Source organism: Camarhynchus parvulus, chromosome 1, assembly GCF_901933205.1.
Source record: "Camarhynchus parvulus chromosome 1, STF_HiC, whole genome shotgun sequence".
NCBI classification, from domain to species: Eukaryota; Metazoa; Chordata; class Aves; order Passeriformes; family Thraupidae; genus Camarhynchus; species Camarhynchus parvulus.
Window position 1 is genome coordinate 12289498 of NC_044571.1, and position 27098 is coordinate 12316595.

A 27098-nucleotide genomic window follows, 5' to 3' on the forward strand; every position below is an offset into this window, starting at 1 on the left:
AACAAGCTTGATTTATTTTTCTTTTCAATTCTCTGAAGCTCCAAGGAGAGCAGAAATCAGAAGGCTAAGTCTAGTTTCCATTACAGGATAATAAACATGAAAAATCTCCATGTGTTGAATGAAAAGAAAACATTGGAAATCAAAAATTGCCAGAAATAAGAGCTGAAATTATTGAAACTTACTTGAGTATATTTAGAAATATAAGTAATCTGTGTAGCTGAAAAAGTGTTCCATTATTTTAAGGGAATGTACCTATGTAAAAGGGTGTGCTAATACTGACTCATTCCAGAATATGGAATCAAATGCCATAGCATGTAGAATCAGACATCACATAAAGTAAAATTCAATTTCCATAATATCAGCATAGTCAAGGGAAAAAAATCGAAAGAAATCATAATTCTGTGATTTTTTGTATACTTATTTTGACATCAGTGAGAAAAAAATATTATCATATCCTCTTCAGCATTTATTTTAGAACTTAGGATATTTCCTTTGAATTGAATTTTTCAGTGTCTACAAATTTTTCAGTGTCTACAATATTAAACAGGAAGAACAGGGTTAATCTATTGATTAACAGTTAAACCAAGAAACCCTGCTTTCTATGGGCTAATAGCTAATGAATGCCTAATTAACTGTAAAATATCATCCCCACAGGACTGATTCAGATGAACATTGTTCTTGTGATGAAGCTAAATTGGCTAAAGAGAATTTTAAAGAATTAAATAAGATTCACAATAAATTAATGGAAACTAGAGTGGTGGTGTTCTGCATTCAACAGCTGAATAGGTTTCTATAGAGCATGTGACAGAATGTGTCAAAATTGAATAAATATATTTTTTTTTTTTTTACTTCTGACTAAAATAATGTGTCAAGTGGTTCTCTGATGCATCCCTATGTGGCTTCAAGTATTTGTATATCTTATTTACATCAGAGCTCAGATGTTGATTTTTGTCTTTGGTTTAACTTCCACCAAATTCTTTGGGCAAGATACAAAATGCCTGTGAATGTTTGAGTGTATGCTCCATTCTTGCAGGTAAAACATGCATCATCCTATTGAAAATAATCTTGTTGCTTTCATTCAAATATATGGGTAAATATACAACCACAGACAGATACATTCTTCTGGAAACTTCAAGGTAAATGCCTACATTAGTATGGTTAAATAAAAACGAAAACATTTTTTTTTCCAGAATTTTATTCCCTTGAGATGCCATTAAGACTTGTGTTGGGAACATAAACACATGCTTCCCTTTCTAAAGGACAGGACTGAACTGAAGGCATCCTTGTTCTTCACAAAGAAGTGAGATAAGACTGGGCAGTTACTCCCAGAATACACCAAAATATACATGATCAGGCATAAATAATACTAAAGATGCAAATGGGGCAGAAATATGGATGGACTGTAAACCTATTGGAATTTTACATTAAGCACCCTAAGAAGCTACTTACAGTGTTTGGAAGTAGAGAAAGAACTATAAGCACCAAATTTTCAGAAAAAGAGAATATACTTTTTGTAGGTGTTTTGTTTCTTATTTCATATGTGGAATTTAAAACCTGACATTTTTAAATAGAAAGATGTACTGAGAGACTCCCTGGGCTGATTCAACCCCCTGATTATTACCCACTGCTGATAACCCAGGCTGGCAGTGGTGAGATTGAAAAGAGGAGCATCGGGGCAATTAATAGGGACTGTAGGACACTTGGTCAAGCGGTTGATAGGGCAGGAGCACAGGTAGTGCTCTACTTAGTCCCTTTGGTGGCAGAGAAAAATTATGAAAGGAATAGGAGAGCCCATGTTATCAACAAGTGGCTCAAGGATCGGTGTCATGGGCAGAATTTTGGGTTTTTTGATCATGGGGCAACTTTTCTGGCGCCTGGCCTGCTGGAATTGGATGGGCTCCACCTCTCTGCTAAGAGCAGAGGGGATTTAGCTCATGAACTGGCAGAACTCATATAGAGGGTTTTAAAACTAGATTTGAAGGAGGAAGGGGATGCAGCTGGGCTCTATGGAAGCAGGTCCAAGGGTGGTGAAGTGCATGTATACTAATGCACACAGCATGGGTAACAAACAAGAAGAGCTGGAGGCCATGGTGCAGCAGCAGAGCTATGATGTAGTTGCCATCAAAGAAACATGGTGGGATGACTCACATGGCTGGAGCACTGCACTGGATGGCTATAAGCTCTTCAGGAGAGAGAGGAAGGGGAGAAGAGTGGAGGGGTGGCCCTTTATATTAGGGAGGCTTTTGATGTCATGCGTATTGAAACTATTGATGATGAAGTTGAATGCTATGGGTAGGAATTAAGGGGAAAGCCAACAAGGCTGACATCCTACTGGGCGTCTGTTATAGACCACCCAATCAGGAAGAAGAGGAGGACGACTTGTTCCATAAGCACCTGGAGAATGTTTCAAGACCACCAGCCCTTGTTCTTGTAGGTGACTTCAACCTACCAGACATCTGCTGGGAACTTAATACAGTGGAAAAGAGGCAGTCCAGGAAGTTCTTAGAGTATGTGAAGGACAACATTTTGTCACAGCTGGTGGGTGAGCCCAACAGGAGAGGGACTATGTAAGACCTATTGTTTGAAAACATAGGTGGGCTGGTGGAAGATGTGGTGGTTGGAGGCTGCTTGGGGCACAGCGATCATGAAATTACAGAGTTCTCAATGTTTGGTGAAATGAGGAGGAACATCAATAAGACTCTTACATTGGACTTCCAGAGGGCAGACTGTGGCCTACTCAGGATACTTATTCAGAGAGTTCTTTGGGAAATAGCCCTTAAATACAAAGGAGTCCAGGAAAGTTGGGCATGCTTCAAAACAAAGATCCTGAGTGCAGAGGACCAGACTGTCTCCGTGTGCCGAAAGACAAGCTGACGAGGCAAACAGCCAGCCTGGATGGGCAACAAGGGTCCGAAGGAACTTAGGAATAAAAAGAAGATGCATCATCTTTGGAATAATGGTCATGTCTCAGGAATTTTTAAGGGGGTTGCTAGGGCATGTAGGAAAAAATTAGGGAGGCCAAAGCTCAACTTGAACTTAATTTGGCAACTTATGTAAAGGATAATAAGAAATGTTTTACTCCTGGAAAAGCTGCAGCCCATGGCTTGGACAGGAGCACTCTGTGCTGGGCTCAGAATTGGCTGGATGGCCAGGCCAGAGAGTGGTGGTGAGCAGTGCTGCATCCAGCTGGGGCCAGTCACCAGTGATGTCCTTCAGGGGTCTGTGCTGGGGCCAGTTCTGTTCAATATATTTATCAATGACATGGATGAGGATATTGAGTCTTTCATTAGTAAATTTGCAGATGACACTAAGCTAGGAATGTGTGTCCATCTGTTGGTAGGTAGGAGGGCTCTGCAGAGAGACCTGGAATGGTTGGATGGATGGGCAGAGTCCAATAGGATGAAGTTCAATAAGTCCAAGTGCCCAGTCCTGCATTTTGGCCACAATAACCCCTGCAGTGTTACAGGCTGGAGATGGTGTGGCTGGACAGTGCCCAGGAGGAAAGGGACCTGGGGGTGCTGGTGACAGCCAGCTGAGCATGAGCCAGCAGTGTGCCCTGGTGGCCAAGAAGGCCAATGGCACCTGGTCTGTATCAGGAACAGTGTGGCCAGCAGGAGCAGGGAGGTCATTCTGCCCCTGTACTTGGCACTGGTGAGGCCACACCTTGAGTGCTGCGTCCAGTTCTGGCCCCTCAGTTTGGGAAGGACATTGAGACACTTGAGCACATCCAGAGGGGGCAACGAGGCTGGAGAGGGGCTGGGAACACAAACCCTGTGAGGAATGGCTGAGGGAGCTGGGGGTGTTTAGCCTGAAGGAAAGGAGACTCAGGGGTGACCTTATAACTCTCTACAGCTCCCTGAAAGGTGGTTGTAGTCAGGTGGGGGTCGGTCTCTTTCTCCAGGTAATAACTGATAGAACCAGAGGACACAGTCTTAAGCTGCACCAAGGGAAATATAGGTTGGATATTGGGAAAAAGTTTTTTATGGAAAGAGTGAAAGTACTGGAATTGTCTGCCCAGGCAGGTGGTGGAGTCACCATCCCTGAATGTGTTTAAAAAAAGATTGAATGTGGCATTTGGTGCCATGGTTTAGTTGAGGTGTGTGGGCTGGGTTGGACTTGATGATCTTGAAGGTCTCTTCCAACCTGGTGATTCTGTGATTCTTTGACGTAGCTTTTAAAGACAGTTTTGTAGGTCTGCTTACTTCAAAGATAGATTAATTCAGTATTTAAAGAAATTAAAATATTTACTTAATTTCTCAAACTTTTGAAGAAGTTTGAATTTGAAGGTAATTATATGAATTTCATAAATTTAAATTCAACTTCTGAGCATTTGAAAAACTGATAGGTGAAAATAAGATATTTTCAGTGATTTTGATCTTCTCTTCACTCTGCATACTTAATTTAAGCAAGTAGGACTGGATGCATTATTAGAGTTATATATTATTATATAATTAGAGTCAAGGAAAATATTTTAAAATAATATAGTAAGCAAACTCTGAGAACTTTAGCTGGACAAAAGTACATAAATATATTTAATGGTCAGTTTCTGCCTGGGGAAAAGAAATGTGAAGAAATGTGCAATGCAGTCAGGAGCTCAGAAAAGAACAAAACTATTTTTTTCCTTGAAACACTGAGATTAAATGCTACATCATATTACTCAGCAGAATGTTGCCTTCATTAGACCACTCTGGCTTCTTAAGTACAATGAGAAAAATGTTAGATGCTTTAGAAAATTCTAGTAGGGATACTGTTCCTGAAAAGATGAAAATCAAACTTGAGTAAAGACCATTGTTTCCTGCTCTACACATACATCAAGGAAGAAATGTGTCTCCTTCACAGACTACCAGACAGTTTTATCTACTGGCTAGATATTGGAGGAAAGGAAGGGAGGGAAGTGCTTCAAACCATTCATGGAAGTGTATGGTACTGGCATCAGCGAGGCTTAGATTTCCTAGGGGATGTTGAGAAGCCTCTAAGGCTAAAGATCCTAGAGGTGTTCTCTCATGTTCCCTTGTAAAGAGGGCTCCTCTTCAACAGCTTCTCTTCTGTTTTGTGGAACTGAATGTCAGTGTATAAAGTGGTCCTATGCTCTTGATGCTAAAAATGAAGAGCTTCCACAAAACCACCATTGCTGAGACTTCAGTCATGTTTCTCTGCAATTTTTTTAATTTCTCTGTCAAAATAAAGCCAAAATTTCGAAATGTGTGCAAACATTTTCACATAAATGGTAGCCACATGTATTAAAAAATAGTTAACCACACTCAGACCTAAAACCAGGATCACTGCCTTTATGCCAAGTAATTTTTAAATCTATTCTCAAAATATAAAGTGTTTAGGTAAATAGGAAGACTTTACTTAACTATGTTATGCTGGCTTAATACAACTTCATAAAGTAAAATCTGCTTCTACACTATCTGCTTAACTTTTTAAAATTAGAAATTATGAAATTTATCTCCAGAATAAAAATAGTCCACATCCCCAAATCCTGAAAATAACCCACAGAGAAGTAAGAGAATTCTGAATTATGTTAAAAATGGAGTTGAACAAGATTTTTTCCTCAATGCATTAATTAACTCAATACTATAACTACATCTGTTGGGTTTAGGATACTTTTTACCATTTCAGTTAAAATCCATGTTTCAAACTTTCTTTTTCTGCTCTGTTGAATGCAAAATCTGAATTGACTGCCACATCTATTTTTAAAAATTACTATAAGTCAACTTTTTAGCTGGTAATTGACAGCATCTCTACCATATGAGCTCCCATGGCAGAAAAGGTTCAAAAATAGTTGAGACGCATGTTCTATCTGAGAAAATTAAATCAAGAAGTACCTGAGTCCAAAATGCTATGTGACATGTAACTTTTAATATCTAAATTTTGTCTCAGAGTATTTTGTAAAACCTGAAATCAGCTAAAAGGTCTTTACTTAACTTCATTCCTTAGTAATATAACACTACACTGTCACAGCTTTGAATTATGGTACATTTATAAAAGTCAAACTTCAGAAAAGAAAATTAGTCCTCCCAGTGATCATAACATAAATTTAAAAGTGGAGCCAAGTTTTATGGGATTGAAAATGATGTGGCTATTAATTTAACACAATGATTTTGTAGAAATGCCAAATATACCATGCAGTCTGCCTGACTGCTGCCCTGCCAGTCCTCTCTATCATCTATCACACAGGTTATGCCATTGTGTTATTTTTGATCTACTAACCTATTTCCGACTAGATTGCACAAGCATACGCTCCACAGAAATAAATGTGATGTCGTATAATAGAATCTCTCCTAGAACCAAAATATTTCAGGAAATGTTATATTACTATAGAAGAAGTTCTCAGTCAGCATATCAGGAATGTGCAGTACAACACAGTAAAATAAATTAAAAAGTCTGTGTATAGCCATGCATAGAGAAACAAACAATTAGCAAAATCCTCTTTGATTGTCAAAAAGAGAATTCTGGAAGTCAAATTCTGACTTCTGACATTTGATATTTAATTTTATTTTTTCCAAAAAGCAGTCCATAGTTTCACTGATTTTTTTTTTGCTGTTGTTGTTTTGAAGATGCTGAAGGAAAGGTGGCTGCCATCAGAAGATTAGAAATCGTCCTTAAAACATTAAGTAAACACATGAAAAGTGTACATGAAAAGCTGAACTACCAGCAAAACTCATTTAACATCACTGGTCTATTGTTTGTTGGTTTCTAATATGTACTCATAAATGTCAAAACACAACACAGCTCCTACAGGAGAGAGACGAAAATTGAAAGGCTCAGCTGCTCCTGAACAAGGCACTTTCTCACCACTAATGCAATGCAACATCTCCCTTCATTCCTTGTTCAGTCTGTCAAAAACTTGGATCAGTGAGCTTTTCCTGGCCAGAGAAGTGAAGCTACACAAATAGGAAGAGAAGGTAGGGAGAAACAGGAAACTTTGAGCTAGTAAAATTAGGCCAGCAGCAAATTGCTACCTCCTTGCCCAGAGCAAGAATGACACTGTGACTCAGAAAGGTGTCTGAATTTTGATGGCTTTAGGGCATCTCCTGAAATAATGTCGTTTAACTGCTGCACTTTCTAGGCTTAATAAAGGCAATACAATGCTAGAATCAGTTATTGGGAGAAGCTATAAAAAATCTCAGGTTATTTTAAAATATATAGGGGACCATATCAATGTAAGTATCTGAAGGTAATTCTACCACAAATCAGGTGAGGGGGCCTCAGCCTCCTGGACACAAAGATTCTATGATCTTTCATTCTTGGGGGCAAAAGACTGGCCCGTTGGTAACCAAAGCCAAGTGCCCACAGGTGACAATGACAGGGTTATTTAGCACATGAAAAGATGTGGGGCTGTTCACATAATTCTTTGCAGCTGCTGCTTAGTGTGCAAACAGCACCACTCCGTAACACTGAGGGAAGGGGAAAACTTTTGTTCTATGAAAACCAACAAAACCTCTGAGTTTGACACTAGTGTCTTTGGTGGGCTGAAGAACAACACCTCTCCTGCTCCACTCTCCCCAAGGAAAGTTCCCCTTTTTGCCCATCTGTGGAAGTGCTCTCCCTGTCCTGTTCTGCCCATTCTGGATGGTAGGGCAGAGTGTGCCTTCAGCGAGTTTGCTGCTGACACAAATCTGTATTTCCCTCCAGGTGTCTCCAGCTGCACCAAGGGCTAATGTTTGCTAATGTCCATTTATGTTCTCTGCATCATCTGGCTATTCCCAACCTGTAAATCTTGAATGGGATTGTAACACCTGCACAGGGTCCCTTCCAGCTGCAAGCGTTCCATGATTCTGTCAGCTCCTTGCTTCACTTTTCTTCTTCCCTCTGCTTCAAGCTGGGAATGTGCTTGAAAATGTCCAGCAAACAAGCATTTGCTGTCTGCTCTGGGAGCCCACTGTCTGCTCTGGGAGCCCTCACAGCTTCGGGACCTTGTCACCTGCACTTGCACAGCTCCCCTGGGAGGCAAGGCAGAAACAGCACCCCAGGAACCTCAGTAATTGCCCTCTGTGATCTGTGGCACACACTGCAATGGTCTGGAATTCCAGTTTCCAGCAAGGAAAATATGTTCCTGACCTCTAAGGCAAAGCTCTGAAAGGGCCAAAACCCAAGGGGAGCAAGATCTTACAATGACATTTCACAACCAGCCTTCATAACTTAATCAAGCATTGTTTTAGCATGTGAATTGGGTAAAATTATGTGGTGAGGGCCTTTGGCTGGAGCTGCCATGGGTACAGATAGACACTAGGAAAGAAACAGAGCAGACAAGGGAAGGAAGAAGAGGGAAAAAAAAGACACAAAGAGCACTAAGCTGAGAAGGTGGCACTCTGAAAACCAAAGCAGAACTTACTGAAAAGGAATGGGACAGAAATATAGAATTCTGAAACTTTTATTTACTATCCAAATACTATTTCCTTCCTTGATCACAAACCTCCTCCTGATAACAGTCATCCAGCATGGTTTTCAGAAAGTCCTTAGTTCTGAAAGGATGTTGCAGGCTGCAGTCACAATGAAGCACAGAATGGTGTTTTTCCTTATTCTCCTCAGCAGGGGACATGATGAGGAACCTGGAAGAAAAGGGCAGCTTGCATTCACCCTTCAGTGGGATGCAGAGCGGGGAAAAAGGTCTCATAACCTCTGCAGCTGTTCCCAAAGTCAGGTGAAGCCTGATCCCAGGCTTTAATGGGTGCCCTAATGCAATGCTCACTTGGTATTGAGGGGCAGCGTGGCAATTTTATTCACTGGCTCTTCTCAGTGGTGCCAAGCAATAGACAAGAGGCAGAAAGTGATGCACAGGAAGTTCTACCTGAACATGAGGAAGAATTTCTTCACTGTGCACTGACTCTGCAGAGAGGTCGTGGAGTCTCCCTCACTGGAGATATTCAAGAGCCAACTGAATGCAATCCTGTGCCATGTGCCCTGGGATGGCCCCGCTTGAGCAGGGAGGTAGACCAGATGGCCACATGTGGTCCCTTCCAACCTTACCCATTCTGTGATTCTGTGATCCCCACAGATTATAATTGGGTGATTTGCCATTTTGTTCCTTCTGCTGGTTTTAAAGATCAAAGTGATGTACAATTCACCAGAAGCCCACTGAGTTTCTAGAAGCTGAAAAGTTTTACATCTGTTCTGAACATATTCTGAAGATTTTTGAGGAGTTTGATTGTCAAGAGCAGTGATCTCAAAATGCATCTAGAGGAAGTACTTTATAATCACAGAGACTGCCAATGCCAGAAGCTCAATAACAGCTTAAAAGTGAAGATGGAAACTTGCCAAAAATTTGGATTGTTGGGTGGAAAGAAGAGAGGGTATCCAGAAAGGAGGAAATAATCCACTCGAAAAGGTAAAGAATACCGGAATGCATTTAGTTAAAAGCTACAAAATTATCTTGGTAGACTAAAGACTGAGAATTTTATATTTTTATAAATATACCATTCTCATGGAAGTTAACATTTTTCTTATAAAATATTTAATGTGGGAATATATTTGCCATGCTTAACTATATTAAATTCAATATTTAGGTTATATCTTTTACTTGTTCAGGGTAAATATGTTTCCCAGTTCTTCTAACATTTGAAATAAACTAACATAGTTGGCTTTAAAGAAGGAGGATTTGGCTGTTATATGCAACTGATTGGAAGATCCCAAATTACCACATTTTGAGATCTCTTCAGACTGATGCTGCACTTTCATTTCTCCAGTTGCAGCTAGTTCATTGTGTAGATCTTTCACATGCATGAAGCAGATTCATGCCACTGTGTAGGACTTGCAATTCATTGCAAGGTAAATGTAAAGTTCCTCATCCAGATTTTGTTTTAAACAAATTAGTTCTCCCTTCATCTCAGAGTGCTTCACCTCTTTATGTTAGCTGCAGGCAGACAAGACTAAGAGAAAGTCAGTAACTGAACACTGGTAAAAAACAGTTTGAAGCCTCAGTGATAAACACGAACCACAACGCTTTAGAATTATATTTGTATTTTATTTTATTTATCCTTTCAGACACAGCTATATAATTGTGTTGGGAGCTGAAGAAAATAGAATATTACATAAAACAAAATTAATTCAGAACTTGGGGGTTTTTTTCATTTTGTTTGGGTTTTTTTTGGTTATTAAATTGCCTCCTCTCCTACCTCTGGCCAGGGCTCTATCTCCTTTTTATTTCAGTGGAAGCAGTTCAACCTTTCTTTAAGACTCGGAGTTTAGCTGCATACGAATCCATTTAATTACCTGTGATTAGCTTCTGACAGGACACACTAATCCATTTGGATGCCAAAATCAGAAGGAAAAAAAAAAACAAACAAAGAAAGCCCTACATAATCTGACCACTGTTTGAAGGGCTCATCCTTGAGCATGATAGATACGCAGCAGAGTCCTGAGGAAAGTATTAGATACTGCAATATCCAATTCAGAAGATTTTAAAAATGCTCTTTTCACCTTAGGAAAAAAAAAAACTTTAAGACTACAATGGTATTGAAAAGTCGGTTGTAGTCAAGGAGATTAATCTGCAAATGTATTAGTGCTTACCATGAAAATATTATCCATTGATGCAACCTGAAACAGACAACATCACTAACTATGCTGGAAGTTCTTGAATGCTTAAAATTGTGTGACTCAGAATTTTTGTGCCTATATCCCAATTAAAAGGAGTAATATGAATTAAAACAATACAAAAAGTTGTTTTGATTTTGTGGTTATTTTGGATAGGGTTTTTTGTTTGTTTTTTTTTCTAAGGAGCAAAGTATAACAAGTATTATTGCCCTCTTTCAGAAAGTCACAAACTAGCTAATGAAAATTTGTGTCATTCATTGTTTCAGTGGTGTATTCCTCTGAATAACTGTGGACTCAATACACATAATTTGAACAGTTTTCTGATAATAGTAGTTTTATTGACAGGGTTAGCTATGCTTCACAGAATTCTTCCCAATTACACAGTTTGTTTCAAAGGTCTTACTCTAACCACTGATATATTACAGAAATCAGAGTTGCAATTTATTTTAAAAACCCTTCATTTCATATACAAATGTTGGAGTTATTGCAATGAATTTAAATAACTTTATATGTAAACAAAATAAAAAATAGATGGGTCTATCACATTTCCATTTACATCAGGAACTTAATCTCCACTAGCCTTTAACAGAGCAGTAAATTGCCTTAAGGAAAAAGAAATAAAACTTAGATTAAAGAAAAGCATACATATGTAAATAGGTTATGCAGAAAGTTGAATTAATTGAATATTATCTCTTTTTATTTAATGATAAAGCCTTTCCTAAGATTTTTGAAGGATTTTTTTTAATTTAGATGAATTATTTTTCATTATTTTGCTGCAGATAACCAAGCCTGTTATCATCTAGCTGATTTTGTCTTTTTTTCTCCTTTTTCAGATTTTCTTAGGATATTGGGTCTACCAGACTTGGTTTTTAATTCAGGCATTAGGTCATTCTGAATTATAAGAGTATTCTGAGACCTGTAGCAGAAGGAAAGAGTCAGTCAATTTCCCAGAGAATTTGTACAAGTTCTATCCCTGGAGGTTTTAAAAGACTCACACGGATAAAGTCCTGAGCAATCCAGCCTGATGTCAGAGCTGACCCTACTTTAAACCTGAGACATCCAAAGATCTATTCCAACTTGAATTATGCTGAAAAAATTAAAACTATTACTTGGCTCAGCCATCTTCAGATCATGACTAAATCTTTGTGTCAACAAAATCACATAAATATGGAAAACATCTCCAGTTGTGGTCAAAAAGCACTTTAATATTATTCTACTAACAATGGTAGCAAAGGTAATCCACACCAGTTTTTTGAATGGTAGATTCCAGGTAATGGAATTTGTCTCCATATTTGTTTATATTGCATATTTACAGGCAACTTTAGTTATTCATATTTTGATTATGTCACTATGCTACTGCAAGTCAAATAGAGACTTATTCAGCAGATATTCTAATTTCACCCCAAAATTTAAGAAAATATACAGCATTGTACTACTTATACCAAAACTAACTAACTACAGTAAAAAATCCAAAATCAATCCACAAACACAAAACTCAGCAAGAGAGGTCTTCAAGAAGGGGGGAAAAGACAAGAAGTTTTCTTTGACAGAAGCAGGTGTAAATAAAAATGAGTCTTATATGTGACTGGTCATTCAGAATTGCTTAAAGCAGTGAAGGACTGTGAACAAAGCATAACATAACACATTACTCTTCTCTGATGGAACTTGATGCCTGACCTTTTCCCTAAGCAAGAGATAAGATTTAAGGCCTTCATATTAAATTTGACATAGAAATTAAGATCAGGCAAATGGGAGAGAAAATAAAGAGCTATTTCACTGAGCATATTAATTAAATCAACCTAATAAAACATAAATTAAATTAAATTATTTTTAATAGCTGCAGGTAGAAAAATAAAGGAACTGGGAGGTTCTCAGAGTATAACAAAGCATCTTTCATGCAAGTAAATAATGAGAGAATCAGACTTAAAATTACATAGAATCATAGAATTATTAAAGTTGGTAAAGACCTCTAAGAACATTTAGTCCAGTCTTGGACCGAATATTATCATGTCAACTAAACCTTTGCACTCAGTGCCAGGTCCAGTCACTGCTTGAACACCTCCAGAGATGGTGACTCTACCACTTCCCTGGGCAGCCCATCCCAGTGCTTCCCCATCCTTTCAGTGAAGAAATTGCTCCTTATGTCCAGCCTGAACCTTGGTGCAGCTTGACCCCCACATGTCAACACCTCCTTTCAGGCAGTTGCAGAGAGCAAAAAGGTCACCCCCGACCCTCCTTTTCTCCAGGCCAAACACTCACAGTTCCATCAGCTGCTCCTCATCACACCTGTGCTCCAGACCCTTCCCCAGCTCTGCTGCCCTTCTCTTCACTCACTCCAGCCCCTCAATGCCTTTCTGTAGTGAGAGGCCCAAGACTGGACACAGGATTTGAGGTGTGGCCTCACCAGTGCTGAGCACAGGGGACAATCCCTGCCCTGGTCCTGCTGCCACACTATTGCTGATCCAGGCCAGGTGCCAGGGTGCCCTGCTTCATCCATTAATAGTCCAAACTTGCTAAAAATTCACAGAAAATGGTACACAAAAAAAATGAAATTGTGCATATTTGTAAATTTATACCAGCTAGCATTTCTGCTGAATAATTGTTTCAAAAAATGTTTATTACTGAACTAGAATGCCTTGTTACTGACTCATTAAATTTCCTAGAAAAATACAAAGTTTAAAATATTGGGTTTTTTTCTCTCTAACAACAAAAATATAAATTGCATTTAAAACACTGCCAATGGCAAAAGTAAACGTATGATACAAAAAGGTCTTTTTGTTTCAGAGTGTGTGAAGGGCCTGGCACAACCATCAGAAGGAAAACAATGAACTGACTGGCCTCCATGCTGGCCTGACCCTTGTGAACCCATGAGCTATGCATTAGTCACTTCTAGAAAAGGCAGCTTGACTCCTTCTCATACCTGGCTCAGATTGTTTGATTAGAAAGAGCTCAGAGGTTAACACTATTATTCCATGTTTTCCCTCTGCTGTGCTCCCCAGCAATCACATGTGTGAGAGCTTAACAGCCTCTCTGTGGGCTCCATGGTCTGCAGGAAGGAGCTGAGCCTTCCCTCACAGCACAGATATTTCCATGTAGCTGTACAGGGATTTTGCAATATTCTTCCTTGTCTGTCTGTTTTGGCCTCAGAATTCACTCTGAGTTATACCACGAATGGCATTCAGCAGAAATTTTGGAATTTAAAACAAGTCTACCTTGTACTTTAAAAAAAAAATAGTATTAACAACAGCTTTACTGCTGGCTGCTCTCTTTCAGCCTGACTGAAAGAGTATGTTGCTGTTGTTTTCAAGAGAGTAAAAACCGCTCCTTTTTGTCAAGGATGAAAAAGAGTCATTTGTGGAAGTGAGCTAATCCATTAAATGAATTTTCAGATCACTTCAGCACAATTGTCTGCTTTGCATCTGTACAACCAAGTTTCCTGAAATGAGTTATGCCTTCAGAGCAAGGTGATGAAATTAGAGGAGCACTCACCTCTCAACTAACATAACTGTCTTGTAATTTACCATTACTGCAGTCTGATAATTCTCCTTATAATTGCAAAAAAATGCTTTGAAAAAAAAAATGGAAATACAAATCTTACAAGACCTTGTGTATCCTGCTTTTGAAGTAAAGACCATAACAGCTGAAACAAGTCTGAGCAAGAACATCTCAAGAATTCAGAATTGCAATTTAAAGGACAACCTCTTCTTTTCATGCTAAGTTGGTTCCCATATATCTGTGTATATAGCACTTACAGCACTTTTTCCCTCCAGCCTTCAGGAAGAGCAAGTCAGGAAGTATTTTAATAGGACAGATTTCATCAATTTTAATGTCCTTTAAGTATGACAACAAATTATATTCTAATGGGCAGAATTTATTTTCATGGATATTATTTTTATATTTTAATCATTTTCACTACGGAGTACACTTAAATAAAAAAGAGAAATATATCAGATGGTCATTACTTATCCTTGAGGGGTTTTTGCCTTCTTATTTTCCACAGTCATTATTCTACATAAAATTAACAAGATAATATGCAAATAAATAAATCTTCTACACCAGTGATTTCTGATCAAAGGTCACTGGCTCTTTTAAATCTTTTAGGCTGTTTACCAACAGATGCCAATCAGTAAAACAATCCCTAATGGCTCCCCAGGGAACATAGGGACTGGAAGAAAAGAGTCATCTTTTCTAAGCAGCTACTAAAACTCAATGACCAAACTAAGTAAGAATATCTATTACTGTCCTTTTGGCTTCCAATTTTGTTTTGTCTCCTTTCCTATCATTAGTCATTTCTTAATATATATTGCACACTCTAAAACATTGACCCTTTGCCAAAACACAGACAGTCCTTTCACATACTGTGGTATTATTCACCATCTCCCAGGACTCTGAAAAGTATCAGAATGGACCCTAGAAACAACAAAAGGTCATATAACTGTTTTTAAAATGCCAGCCATCCTGTTCATAAATGCTCACAGGACAACTAACAGTTACTGCTTTCATAGTGTCTCCGAAATAAGTAATGTGTCACAAAGGATTTATGCTTGAGATGCAATCATTCCTTACTGCCCAAATCCTCCAGAAGAACAGAATTTTCTTTTTCTTTCTTTCTTTCTTTCTTTCTTTCTTTCTTTCTTTCTTTCTTTCTTTCTTTCTTTCTTTCTTTCTTTCTTTCTTTCTTTCTTTCTTTCTTTCTTTTCTTTCTTTCTTTCTCTTTCTTTTCTTTCTTTCTTTCTTTCTTTCTTTCTTTCTTTCTTTCTTTCTTTTCTTTTCTTTTTTTCTTTCTTTTTTCTTTCTTTCTTTCTTTCTTTTCTTTCTTTCTTTCTTTCTTTTCTTCCTTCCTTCCTTCTTTCTTTTCTTTCTTTTCCTTCCTTTCCTTTCTTTTCTTTCTTCCTTTCTTTCTTTCCTTCCTTTCCTTCCTTTCCTTCCTTTCCTTCCTTTCCTTCCTTTCCTTTCCTTCCTTTCCTTCCTTTCTTTCCTTTCTTTCCTTTCTTTCCTTTCTTTCATTTCTTTCTTTCTTTCCTTTCTTTCCTTTCTTTCATTTCTCTCTTTCTTTCCTTTCTTTCATTTCTTTCATTTCTCTCTTTCTTTCCCTCTTTCTTTCTCTCTTTCTTTCTTTTCTTTACAGTATAGTCTCTCTGCCACCCCTTGGTATACAGTCCTCATATTTGCTGTTCATCTGACATTTTGAATAGCATACTTCACTTATAAAAGCAGAGTAGAGACCACTGGAGCCAAACTATCCCCTTGCCCAAGCATATGTAACTAGCAAAACTTGGTGCTCTTTCTAGCAACATTATTATTCAGCATTTTTCAAATGAAAACTGGACATTGAAAATTACTTCATAGTAGTGCAACACGTACAACATTCTGTAGCTAAATAAATATGCAGGATTGTAAAAGATTATTCTTTAAAAAAAATCTAACGCTTCCCATATACTGTTGGCATAAACAAGCAAACAGAAAAAAAAAAAAAAAATATAAAAAAAAAAACAAAACAAAAAACCAAAAACAAACAAACAAACAAAAAACAAACAGAAAAACCAGTTTCAAAACCATATTCTAAAGGAGCCCTCTAACTTCCTGAATATGTAGAAGTTTACTAAATAAGTTGATTCTTCACTCCTAGTTTCTTCCAGTATCTCTTTGATTCACAAACAGCAAGTCATGCCTTTTCACCTACCAATAATCAAATGGAGGTTTACCTCTATAAACTAAGAAAGAAGTTGAGGATCATACCAAAATTGGTGTAAATGACTTTGTCAGAATTGCTCCAGGATGGGGATATGGATACTTTTGATGTCTAAATAAGGTGCTTAAGGATATTAATTGCTCTTCTGACATCCTGGTGCCATGTAGTAATTGCAAGATGCAAAAACTTTCTGTGGGTTATACTAATTATGGAAGGCCTCACAATTCCCTCCAGAATTAGACAGATAGCAGAAGTTCAGGACAAAGAGTGCAAGTGTTGCAGAAGGAGGCAGAGCATTTACACAGTCTCTGCATCTCTAGATGATCTAGGCTTCCCTCCCAGCAGGCACAAGAAATCATTCATCTCAGCTGACCCCATTACTGTATTGCTTTTGAAGGTTTTTATCATTAAAAGAAATGTGCAAGTACGAAATGCAAATCTCTCCTCCACTGACATACAACTGTATCTTGCAGAGTAATTAGAAAAAATCCAAGAAAGTGGATACACTCAATTAATTCTTCAACTATGAAGATGAAGTTGTAGCATTAAAAATTAAATAGTGATTTCTACTACACATTTAAATGGGGAGGAATAACCATCTTTAAATAAAACAGAACAGGTGCAAAAAGAAAACTAAAACATATTTTATTCTTAGGATGAAAATCTGAAGAATATTAGTGTTAAAAAAATCAATATGGAATTAATTAATAGATCACAATATAAGAAAGTTGCCTAAGAATGAAACAAGGATTTCTGTTTATCTCTATTTTAACTGTAAAGATTCACCTTCATCTTTTTGTCTCTTCTCTCTCAAAAAGAAAAATATTTCACAGTTTTCCCCATTCAGCCCCACAGCTACAACCATAAACTAGGTTGCATATTTATATGTCAATTCAAAATGAGTTTTTTGAAACAATCCTCATAAGAAGCAAGGTTCACTTCTTAATCAGGTCATGATGCAAAAATAATTCCCCAGTGCAATAAGAAAGGTACACACATATTTGCTTAGGACTGATATTCACTATTTTTTTCTTCCTGTCACCAAACAGAGAGATAGAAAAATGTTTTCATAGTAATAACAATAGTCTTGATTGCTCCAGTTTAAAAAGTCATTGCTCGTGGAAGTTAATCTTGTACATCAAATAGACACAGACTCTAAATATTATTTCAGTTTCTACATAACCACACAACAAGCCACAAGTCTCATCAATTAATAATGGGAAATTAACATTCTGTAACGGAGTGAAAACAACAGCTAGCAGCCATTAATATCAATTGACATAAACTCCTCTGGTTTACAAGAAGCATATCCTTTATTTATATACATATTGCTTTGCTCCAAGGTGACAGTACCTGGAATACAGCAAATATGAGTGTTCTGCTCATAAATTGTATAAGAAAAAGAACAACAGGTATATTAATTTATTTTTGAACCTTCTTATTACTATTCAGTGCATACCAGATCCAATATGACATCCATCAACTAATTACCTTTTGACAAGAAGCCAAAAGGAAAATACTTAGGTAACCAAAACACAAGCAGAATTAAAACCAGAATGGAATTACTGAAAGGGAGATACTAAGAATAGGACTATTTATGTAGTACTACGCAATTAGGACACCAAATCTCACCTGGAAGGGTTACAAAAAATAAATTAAAAATACAAATACTCAAATACTGGGTACCAGATCTCTGCTAAGGCTCAGCACTTAATTATGTGCAATTTCTCAAAGTGTTTTTATAAACTGGATTATATAGATATGTTCTATAAAAGAGTGACAGTTCAATTATTAAGTAGAGATGAGTAAAGTCAATTCAAAAACTCTTCCTAGATGCAAAATGTTCTCATACTGACTTACTTATATTCCTTATTCTTTTTTTAACTACACTGTTGAGTTCTCACTATGACATTCCTCATTAGGTGTAAAACCTTGGCTTTGTTGCTGTTAAGGACGATATTGCACAGATATGTTCCTTTTCCAGTTAAAACAAAGGTCAGAAAACAGCAACTGTCTTTTTATTCAGAGATATTTTTTATACAACTGCTACAACTATCTAAAATATACTTATTATTTCATGAGCAATAAATCCTAAAAAATCATGGATGGCAATAACTTGGAAAAATATAACCTTATATTTCTTAAAGCATAACTACTTGAAATTTTATTATGTATTTCCAGTCTGTTCCTCAGAGTTTCACTATTTTTTAGAAAAAAAAACTGGAATAATTTTCAGCTCATTAAAATTAATATTTTGCTCATACAAAAATAAAATTCAAAAATAGCATCTCAGTGTCAAAGTCTTTACTACCTTATTTTCATAATATTGATCTTTCATCCAAGTATGACAAGAACCACCCATATTGAGTCATAAGGTAAGGCAAAAAAATACTAGACATTAAAAAGAGAAGCAATCTACTGCTACACAACAAAATACATATCTAGACTTTAACCTCATCATAATGATGTGAAGGATCATATGCATATCCCAAAAACCCATCACTGGAAATATTTTCCTTCCAGTTAAATCACTCTATCGTAGAATAAATTTGATCTAGTAAAGAAAATTTCTATTCGCAATAGCAGAACTGAACACAGAATATTAATTAACCCATAATGCAGAATAATCTGTAGAAAAGCAGAAAACTAGAGGCAGTAATAGCAACTCTCACCTCTTTGATACAAGGCAGCCAGATTGTTATTAAGCCATCTAAGCGTGAAAAAAGAGAATACAATAATACTGTCTGAACTAACTGATCAGCTCATAATTGTTTTATGTAATGAGAGCTCTTTTCATACTTTTTCCCACATTTTCCCTTTTACCACATTTGTGGGGTTTTTTTTTTAAAAATTTTAAAAATCCCAAACCTTTCTTTCTTTTGTCTACTCAGCATCCTTGGAAAAAACCACCAGATGGCAATGCAGTGTTCAAGTATTTCATTTAACATATATCTTATAGGGAAAAAAGTCTATATGCATCAGCATGAGGCTCTCTTTCCTAACCTACTTCCTCTTTGATGAATATTAAATAATTCATAAGCCAAAATTCTATTCAGCACAAGTAAGTGATCAAATACCATTCAACCTGTTAAGAAGAGACTTTTAGAAATCGAAGTTCTATGAATGTAAAAGCACGTGACAAAAAAAAACAACAAAAAACAACAACAACAACAACAAAAAAAAAAAAAAAACAAACAAAAAAAAAACCAAACCAACAATTTAGTTCAAATTATGAAACTGGATAATTTCAGAAAAAATCACTGAAAGGAAACATTTAGAAATGCATTACCATAAAGTTCTCAAAATACTATCAAGGACAGAACTAAATTGCACAAAAAGTAAATCTACACATTTAGGCACAGCACAAATTTATCTGTAGTTTGGTTTCATGCTAAGAAACAGGCATTTTCTTCTACATTTTTGAAGTTTAATTCAATTCCTGTAAAACTCAAATCCTGTAAAACTACACACTGAATGAATCAAAATATGTAGGATTTATTCTTCCTTTGCATCAAACAGATCACTGTGATCAGACAAGAACCGTTTCATGAAGGAAGATGCTTTAAGATATGTGTAAAAGAGCTGAGAAGTAGTGCAAGAATCAGCTTCCCATTTAGTAAATCTTATCTGAGCTTTATTATTTGACAAAAGAAAGTTCCTCTTTGCAGTTACTGTTGCAGGTTCTGAAGCCTCTATGGTTCAGGGAGACATCACTGAATACCTGAAACACGCCATTAATAACCGTGATGTCCATGTGAAGTTAGTGGTTGGAACAGGAAAGCTTACAGCAAAGAATCCTTTCTTTCTTTCTTTCTTGAGTAGGTGTTGTATGGTCAACTCTACTTGGCAGGAAAAGTTAAGGTGTGCTTACAAGTCTTTTGCATACATGGATTAGGAAAAAGTTTCTTGTATCATCTGTATTTAGTAATGGAATTTTTACTACAGCTGCTCACCCATCCATTCTCATGTAACAAGCACAGCCATCACATGCTGTTAATGTAAAAGAAATCCAACATATATTAAAAAGTAACTTGAAACTGTTCAGATCTTATTTAAAATAGTAACTGGGAAAAAGTCTCTTTTGTTCGATAGAGACAATCATACAAGATAAAGCGTTAAACGGGTAAGTTGAAAAGCTGTGACCAAACTAATTTAAAGTACGTCTTTTGTATAATGTAATAAATATCTGATTAACACTGTTCCCTTTATTCCCTATATTATTATATTTATTTGATTCATAGCACACAGTGGTAGAAAGATTCAAAGACTACCTTGAAGTAATTTAAGAGCTTTGTATAAGGACTGCTCTCATGACCAGAGATTAAATCCAATGCAGCACAACCTAAGAGTTTTTCTGTTGTAAAGTCTTTTTAACGCTCTTCGCAAACCAAACAAAACAAATAATAATATATTGATTCTAATTGTTTCCATATATAGCTAATTAAATTCATTTTGCTTGGTTTTTCTTGCTAGACCATGATGCAAAAGGCACAAGGGTTGATATTTGCTGTTTATAGCTTAGTTTTCATTATTATTTCATCTTTCCCTTACGGTACGTAGTCTCTATCGCGCCAGTGGTGTCTTGATATAACTTCAGTCCTGAAAGCCAATAGATGGCCAGAATTGCTATGGATTTTTAGAAAGTGACTTTCTGAAATTCTTGAAAAATCAGAGAAGTTGTTGGAAATATATCTCCACCAGACTGACAAACTCATTATTTTATTAATCACTATCTTTTTAGCAGAACTTATAAATAAACATAGAAAACAGGTCAAGTACTCTGACCATATTGACATATTTGCAAGGACAGATCTCTTTTTTATATTAAATACTGAGAATATAAAATAAACATAAATGATATTATATATTTAATAAATATAATAAATATAATAAATATCTAATATATATGAAAATATATACATTGAATAAATAAATAAATATATTAATAAATAAAGAAAGAACACAAGTTTTGTGTTTTTAGGTTTGGTCATCAGAAACAGGCCCAACAAAAGTGAATTAGAAGGAATAAATCCCAATTAAAACAATAATTTAGCGTACTGATGTAAACTTTTTAACTTTATTACATTCCTGTAATTTATGACAGAGAAGGAAGTAAAGTAAAGCAGTACATCTCAAAAAGGTGGATACTGCAACTCTGTATTTATAACAACTCATAAGTACAAAATATTACTTTTTAATTTTTTTTCCTTGCTTTCATTGTGGCATGCCAAGAACAAAATGCACTCACAAGTGGAACTGACTGAAGAGACTTAAACCATGCCCTCACCATACTCTGCCTCTGGCTAACATGTTCACATAAAACTGAAGTTCTACTTTCCAAGTAAATATTTTTTCCTACTCACAATTATGAGTTACACTAATATTAGAAAACCATTTCTATTTTCACAGTACAAGTAAGTCAATCTAATTTTGTTAAAACTCCTGTTAAATAAGGTTTTCTTTGTAGAAACACTTCAGGATTGCAAAAATAGCCCTCCTGAGCACCCAAGGGATGTAAAAAAACTAAACCAAGCCAAACCAAATCAAACAAACAACAACAAAAGCAAACCAAGAACCATCACACACTACTACATTCCACCTAGCACTGAAGAAGTTCTTTAAATCTTAAATCACAAATCAGCATGATCAAAGGCAGACGGATCTGAGATTTCAGTAAATCAGAGATTTTTTCTTTGCACACACAGTATGACAAACTGCCCCCTTGGTGATACATCTAATTGAAGCTTTACACAGGAGAAGCATGCAAAAACCTCAAGACCCCATGGTACAGCAAGATATGATACAAAGATTTCCATTATAGTTTTTCCTTTTTCTTACAGCATCAGGATAAGAACGAATTCTATATATTTTAAAAATTCTGGATGGTTTTTCTTTTGCTGGACAGCAATTATATTGCTTTCCCAAAAATAAATTTCATTGTATATTTACCATTTTTTCCTTGCATTGTTAATTAGATGAAGAGGATAAAGGCAAAAAGTTATGAAATAAAATGCAAAGACAACCCAGTTTATCATTGTCACTTTCAAGTAACAGGTGATAGCTAGACTTCTTTTAGGTCCTTAAGAATGGACGTCTTTGTAAAATTTACTTTAAGATCAATAATTTTTCTCCTATATTTGAATTAAGGGGCCTTGACTTCAAGCTTAAAAGTATAAAATCTTAATCAAACAGGACCATCCTAGCCAGACATATTCAAAGGATATCTACATTATCTACCAAGGCTACAGCAGCTTATAAACATTTCCACCTATCGCCAGATCCTTTGCTCTGCACACAGTTTGTGTATTTCAGTTTTCTTGAGTTTAAATAACCCCAAGTATACTTAATTCTCAAGTTTTCATTAAGGAATACCTTACTTTGTAGTAGTAGTCCATGTTTGTCTTTCCACTGTCAATATTTCCAGTTACTAAAATATTGGAGACATAATCTATTTCATTCTGCTGTTACAAATATAATCCATTGAAAAGGCAAAGTATAATTTAAGATGTTGCCAAAAGTGTATAAAGAGCTGTGTTCTCCCCAAGCACCAGTTTACAACTACTACCAACCAGAAGACAAAAATAAATCAGAGACGGACTTCTGGAAAAGCACAACAAAAGCTATCCAAAACACTCCAATGCCAAAAGGAAACTTACAACTAACAACAAACCCAATTAACTAATTCAATCAACATGGGATTAAGACTTTCATTAATCCACCAACAAGGAATTAGGGCTTTCATTAGGGATTTCATTTTCTTTAGTGCAGTATAGCAAGATAGGTTGCAGAAGTAGAATTCTATATTTTCATTACCCAGTAAAAAGCCAAAGAGAGTAAAATTAGAATTTCAGGGTGACAGAGAAAAAAATGGATCCAAAAGTACCCAACTGCCTGAATACCAACTATTTTTCTTTGCTGAATTAGACTCTTCAACCATGTATTAGCTATCCGTTTCAAAACCACATTTTGCAGTTCACTTTTCATGGTTATTAAATTTAATGTGTTTGATCTATTTGTTGTTGTTAAATTCAAACTCTATGATCTTAGTTTTCCAAAGTATACAGTAAAACAGATAAATACAGCAACCCAACAACACTGACTGCAACATAGTCTTTTAAGTAAGTTAAAAAGTTCTGGGAATAACTTTCTTTCAGCAGGTGAAAGGCTATATTCATTTCACATTACATATCTGATTTTTTTTTCATTAAGTCCACATAAAACAATAGTCAAAAAATATATAGAAGCTGCCAACTCTTCTCGCCGCAGAATGTGAAATCCTCTTAACTGTATTCCAAACCACCATAACAACATCCTGGTGTACACTTGCAAACATTAAGCACTTCTTTCCAAGCCAAATTGTAACCACAGAGATAAAGATTTACTTACCTGATCCCCTTTTGGTTACAACCTTCAAGCTCTGAGTCAGAGTAGCATACAAGAGAATCAAGTTGGGCATAGGAGCTTTCATCTTCTGTCTTTCCGTGGCTGCTTCCTGGAGTACCAAAAAAAATAGAAAGAAACACTCGTTGTACACTGGTGCTGAAATAACCTTGAAGTAAATAATAATAATAGTGACATTGTTGAAAAGCTAAATACAGTTTTTGTGAGCAATTTAAAGCACTAAAAATGTTTTATTCTTTCTTTCAAAATGTATGCAAACCAAAATCATTATAGAACAAACATATGCACACACTAACCTTGGAACTTAAGCTACAACTTTGTCTACATATTGAAAATCCATGGGGTCCCTGCTAAAACTTTACAAGACACCTCCTGAAACATCTATCTATTTCTTTTTATCATACAACCTTTTCCATCCACCAACATGAAAAAGAAAATAATGCCTTTCTTCATTCGTTTTGCTCTCATTTATTAATATCACAAATTGAGAAGGAGATTCACAATAAAATGAACATTTAATTTTAAAAAAAATATGATCATCTTCTTGAGAACAGAGAAAGGGGGGAAATAAGAGAACATCAAAGTAACCGGCATAGACACTTGCAACTTCCTTTTAGGTGAGCAAGTTTCCATGCAAGTTCAAACTAACATATTCACTGCACTAAATCAGAAGTGAATGTTAATTAGAATGGAGATAAGCAGAGCACAGACTGTGTTTTAGCCTTCACCTCCAACATGTGAATAAAAGATTTGCATTTCTATTTATTTACTCTGGGTATTAAGTGGTATGAACTGCTGGTGAAAGCAGGGACTAAACATTTTGTTAATTCCTCATATAATTAAGAGGAATTAATGTCATCTACTCATGATGATTATCAGCTTTCTTCAGGATAAGTTGATAGGGCTAATATCTTGTATTTCAGTGTGTTGAAAGAGGAAAGGAGGACAAATCTGCCTGTTCAAACTAGACAGCAGCCTATCTATGCTATCTATATCCATTATAGTAGCTTACACAAAAAAACTTGTCTAATGGGGATAGGAAAGGACTAGGATCAATGGTTCTTTAATATTATAACTAAGACCAAGACTAAACTACTGTGGTTTTGATATTCACCTCCATTAATCATAGCACTGGACAGCAACTGAAAAAAATTCTCAAAAGGGGCCACATAGTACAAGTTTTGATTTCTAAAGAGATGGTGAATCTTTTGCACTTTCATTGATAATCAGGTTACTGAGTACCCAAGGCATTTTTTGAAAGCAGTATCTTAAAATATCTTCATCTTAGAAGAGAACAGGTTAGAAATAAGAAACATCAGGGGTATAAAAAAGGACGTTATGGGAAGAATTGCTTAAAAAATTATGACTTCATATATAATTCGTATTAAAGCTTTACATTTCATGACATTTCAAAACTAAGCACAAATCTACTACATTCATTACTATGTATTTAATAAAATGAGGAAGTGAGATAATATATTTTGACAAGTTTGTATATCTTATTTTTTATAACAATATTTGTACTCAGAGAAATACATAAATGTTTGTTCATTCATGGTCTTTAACAAGCTTCAGCATTCTAGAATCAGTGAAAGACTCACCTACATTCACATGCTACTTCAGAAAATTTAGGCAACTTAGAAATTAAATATGAAATATGGGATTGCTAGGAGGTAAATTATGTGTAATACTAACATTTTTAGTTAACTTTAAAATTTAACAAAGTAGCATGACCACTGGCAGTTATAAATAATATAGATCTTAAGAAGCTAGCAATAAAGGTTAATTTTCCAGGAGCACAGTGAGTAGATACCAAAATGTGTTATGCCACATTTTACTACAGACCTTAGTCAAGCTTTCTGAAATCAAAATCTCATTTCTCAGTCACTGCACTAACTGATGCCGCAGGAAATCCTGAAGCTGATATCTTCAGCCTCCAGGGAACTAGCAAGAGTCAGCTCCTTGCTCTGTGTGAGCCTAATAAATATTGCCCAAAGAACCACAGGATCTTACTACGCAATTACAAATCCAGTAAACAGGTTCTGACTGTGAAAGCATATCCAAATACATCCTTTTTGACCACACATCAAAAGATAATATTGCTGATCCCTGTGAATAAATGCAAATATATACATATATTTGCATATGTATGTGTATGCATGCATTTATTTGTATTTATAGATATTTGTGTAGGGAAGCCGTGGAGTGGCTATAAAGATTGATTCTATCAAAGCAAGCCTCAGTAAATACAATAATATCAATAAGAAACTGTTCAGTAAATGAAAATCTTTTCTTGGTCCATGTATATATCACTAATTTAAGTTGTCAAGCCAATAAGGGGAATATTATTATAATAATATTGCAGGAATTGCATTTTAAACATATCACCATGGAAGACATTCTCATGTGCATTTATTCTCAGAGATTCAGGTCTAACTTAAAGGCATAAGCTAAACTGGCTGCAGCCTACATAACTTGTGATAAATCCCTAGAAAGTAAAGTCTGCTTCTGTCTTTGGAAATACCAGAAGAACTTATTGCCAAAGGGAAAAAAGAAGGGAGGGATGACTCCCAACAGCAGCCACTGCCTCCTTACAGCAATATAAGCAACATATCAGATCTTACATAGGCTCTCCCCAGAGCCTTCCAACCCTTCTCTTCTGTTTACACTCCCTTCTGTGAAGGAGGAGAACTATTTCTGGTCTTCCCTACATTTTAAAAACCAAATGCTCAACCAAAGAAAATGCAAAGAAGTAAAGATGAGTTTACTGGAGCTGGTGCCTCACAGCTCTGGAAGTCGTCTGGGTGGTTGGGAAATCTGCCTCAGGTTATTCATATGAGTGATTCAAAACAGATATTTAACATCTCTTGTCCCTTGTTCTGGGTGAATGCCTCAGAAATTGACTATTCTAGAAAATGTCACCCTTGTGAAATTGGTTGTGAAAACAAAATAAGCAAGTCAGAAGAAAATATAAAAGAAACATCCCAAGGGGAATCTCCCAACAAGTCAACAGGAAATGCCTTCACTACTGCAATGAGTATGCCCGAGGCCTAGGCACTGTAACATATTCAGGTAGCTTTTAAACTAGAAAACATGATAAAAGGCATAATTCTGAGAAGTCAAATTCTTAACACTAAGTAGAGTGTGATATCTCATGCATTGGAAATAGCCTTCTTTCAGCAATGAATTTCTTAAGGAAGATACTATTTTACTAGTCGCTTAGCTGGAATTTATTTCTTTCTTTAAAATAACATTAAGAAATTCTGATTTTAACAAGCACAGTAAGTCTGCTGTTTCTTTAAGCAATAGTTAGATAGTTAACATCTACAAAAGTCATTTTTATGGTTGTTCTTTTTTCTGATTTTCAGCTACTTCCACTAAAAAGCCAAGACAATGTATGGTAGTTATAAACTTAATTGCTGTTTTTTTTAAGATGAATCTATTTTAACATGTTTTACACACCCTT

General features: G+C 36.0%; 1 protein-coding gene across 1 annotated transcript in view; it reads right to left on the bottom strand.

The window, feature by feature from the left end:
* The window catches only part of IL1RAPL1 (interleukin 1 receptor accessory protein like 1), a 683803-nt gene that overhangs the window by 574630 nt on the left and 82075 nt on the right, over positions 1–27098 (bottom strand). Inside the window, exon 2 of the mRNA XM_030954108.1 lies at positions 23618–23723. Within this exon, the coding sequence (XP_030809968.1) occupies positions 23618–23699 (82 nt within the window). The 5' untranslated portion in view covers positions 23700–23723. The remainder of the gene's footprint in view (positions 1–23617; positions 23724–27098) is intronic.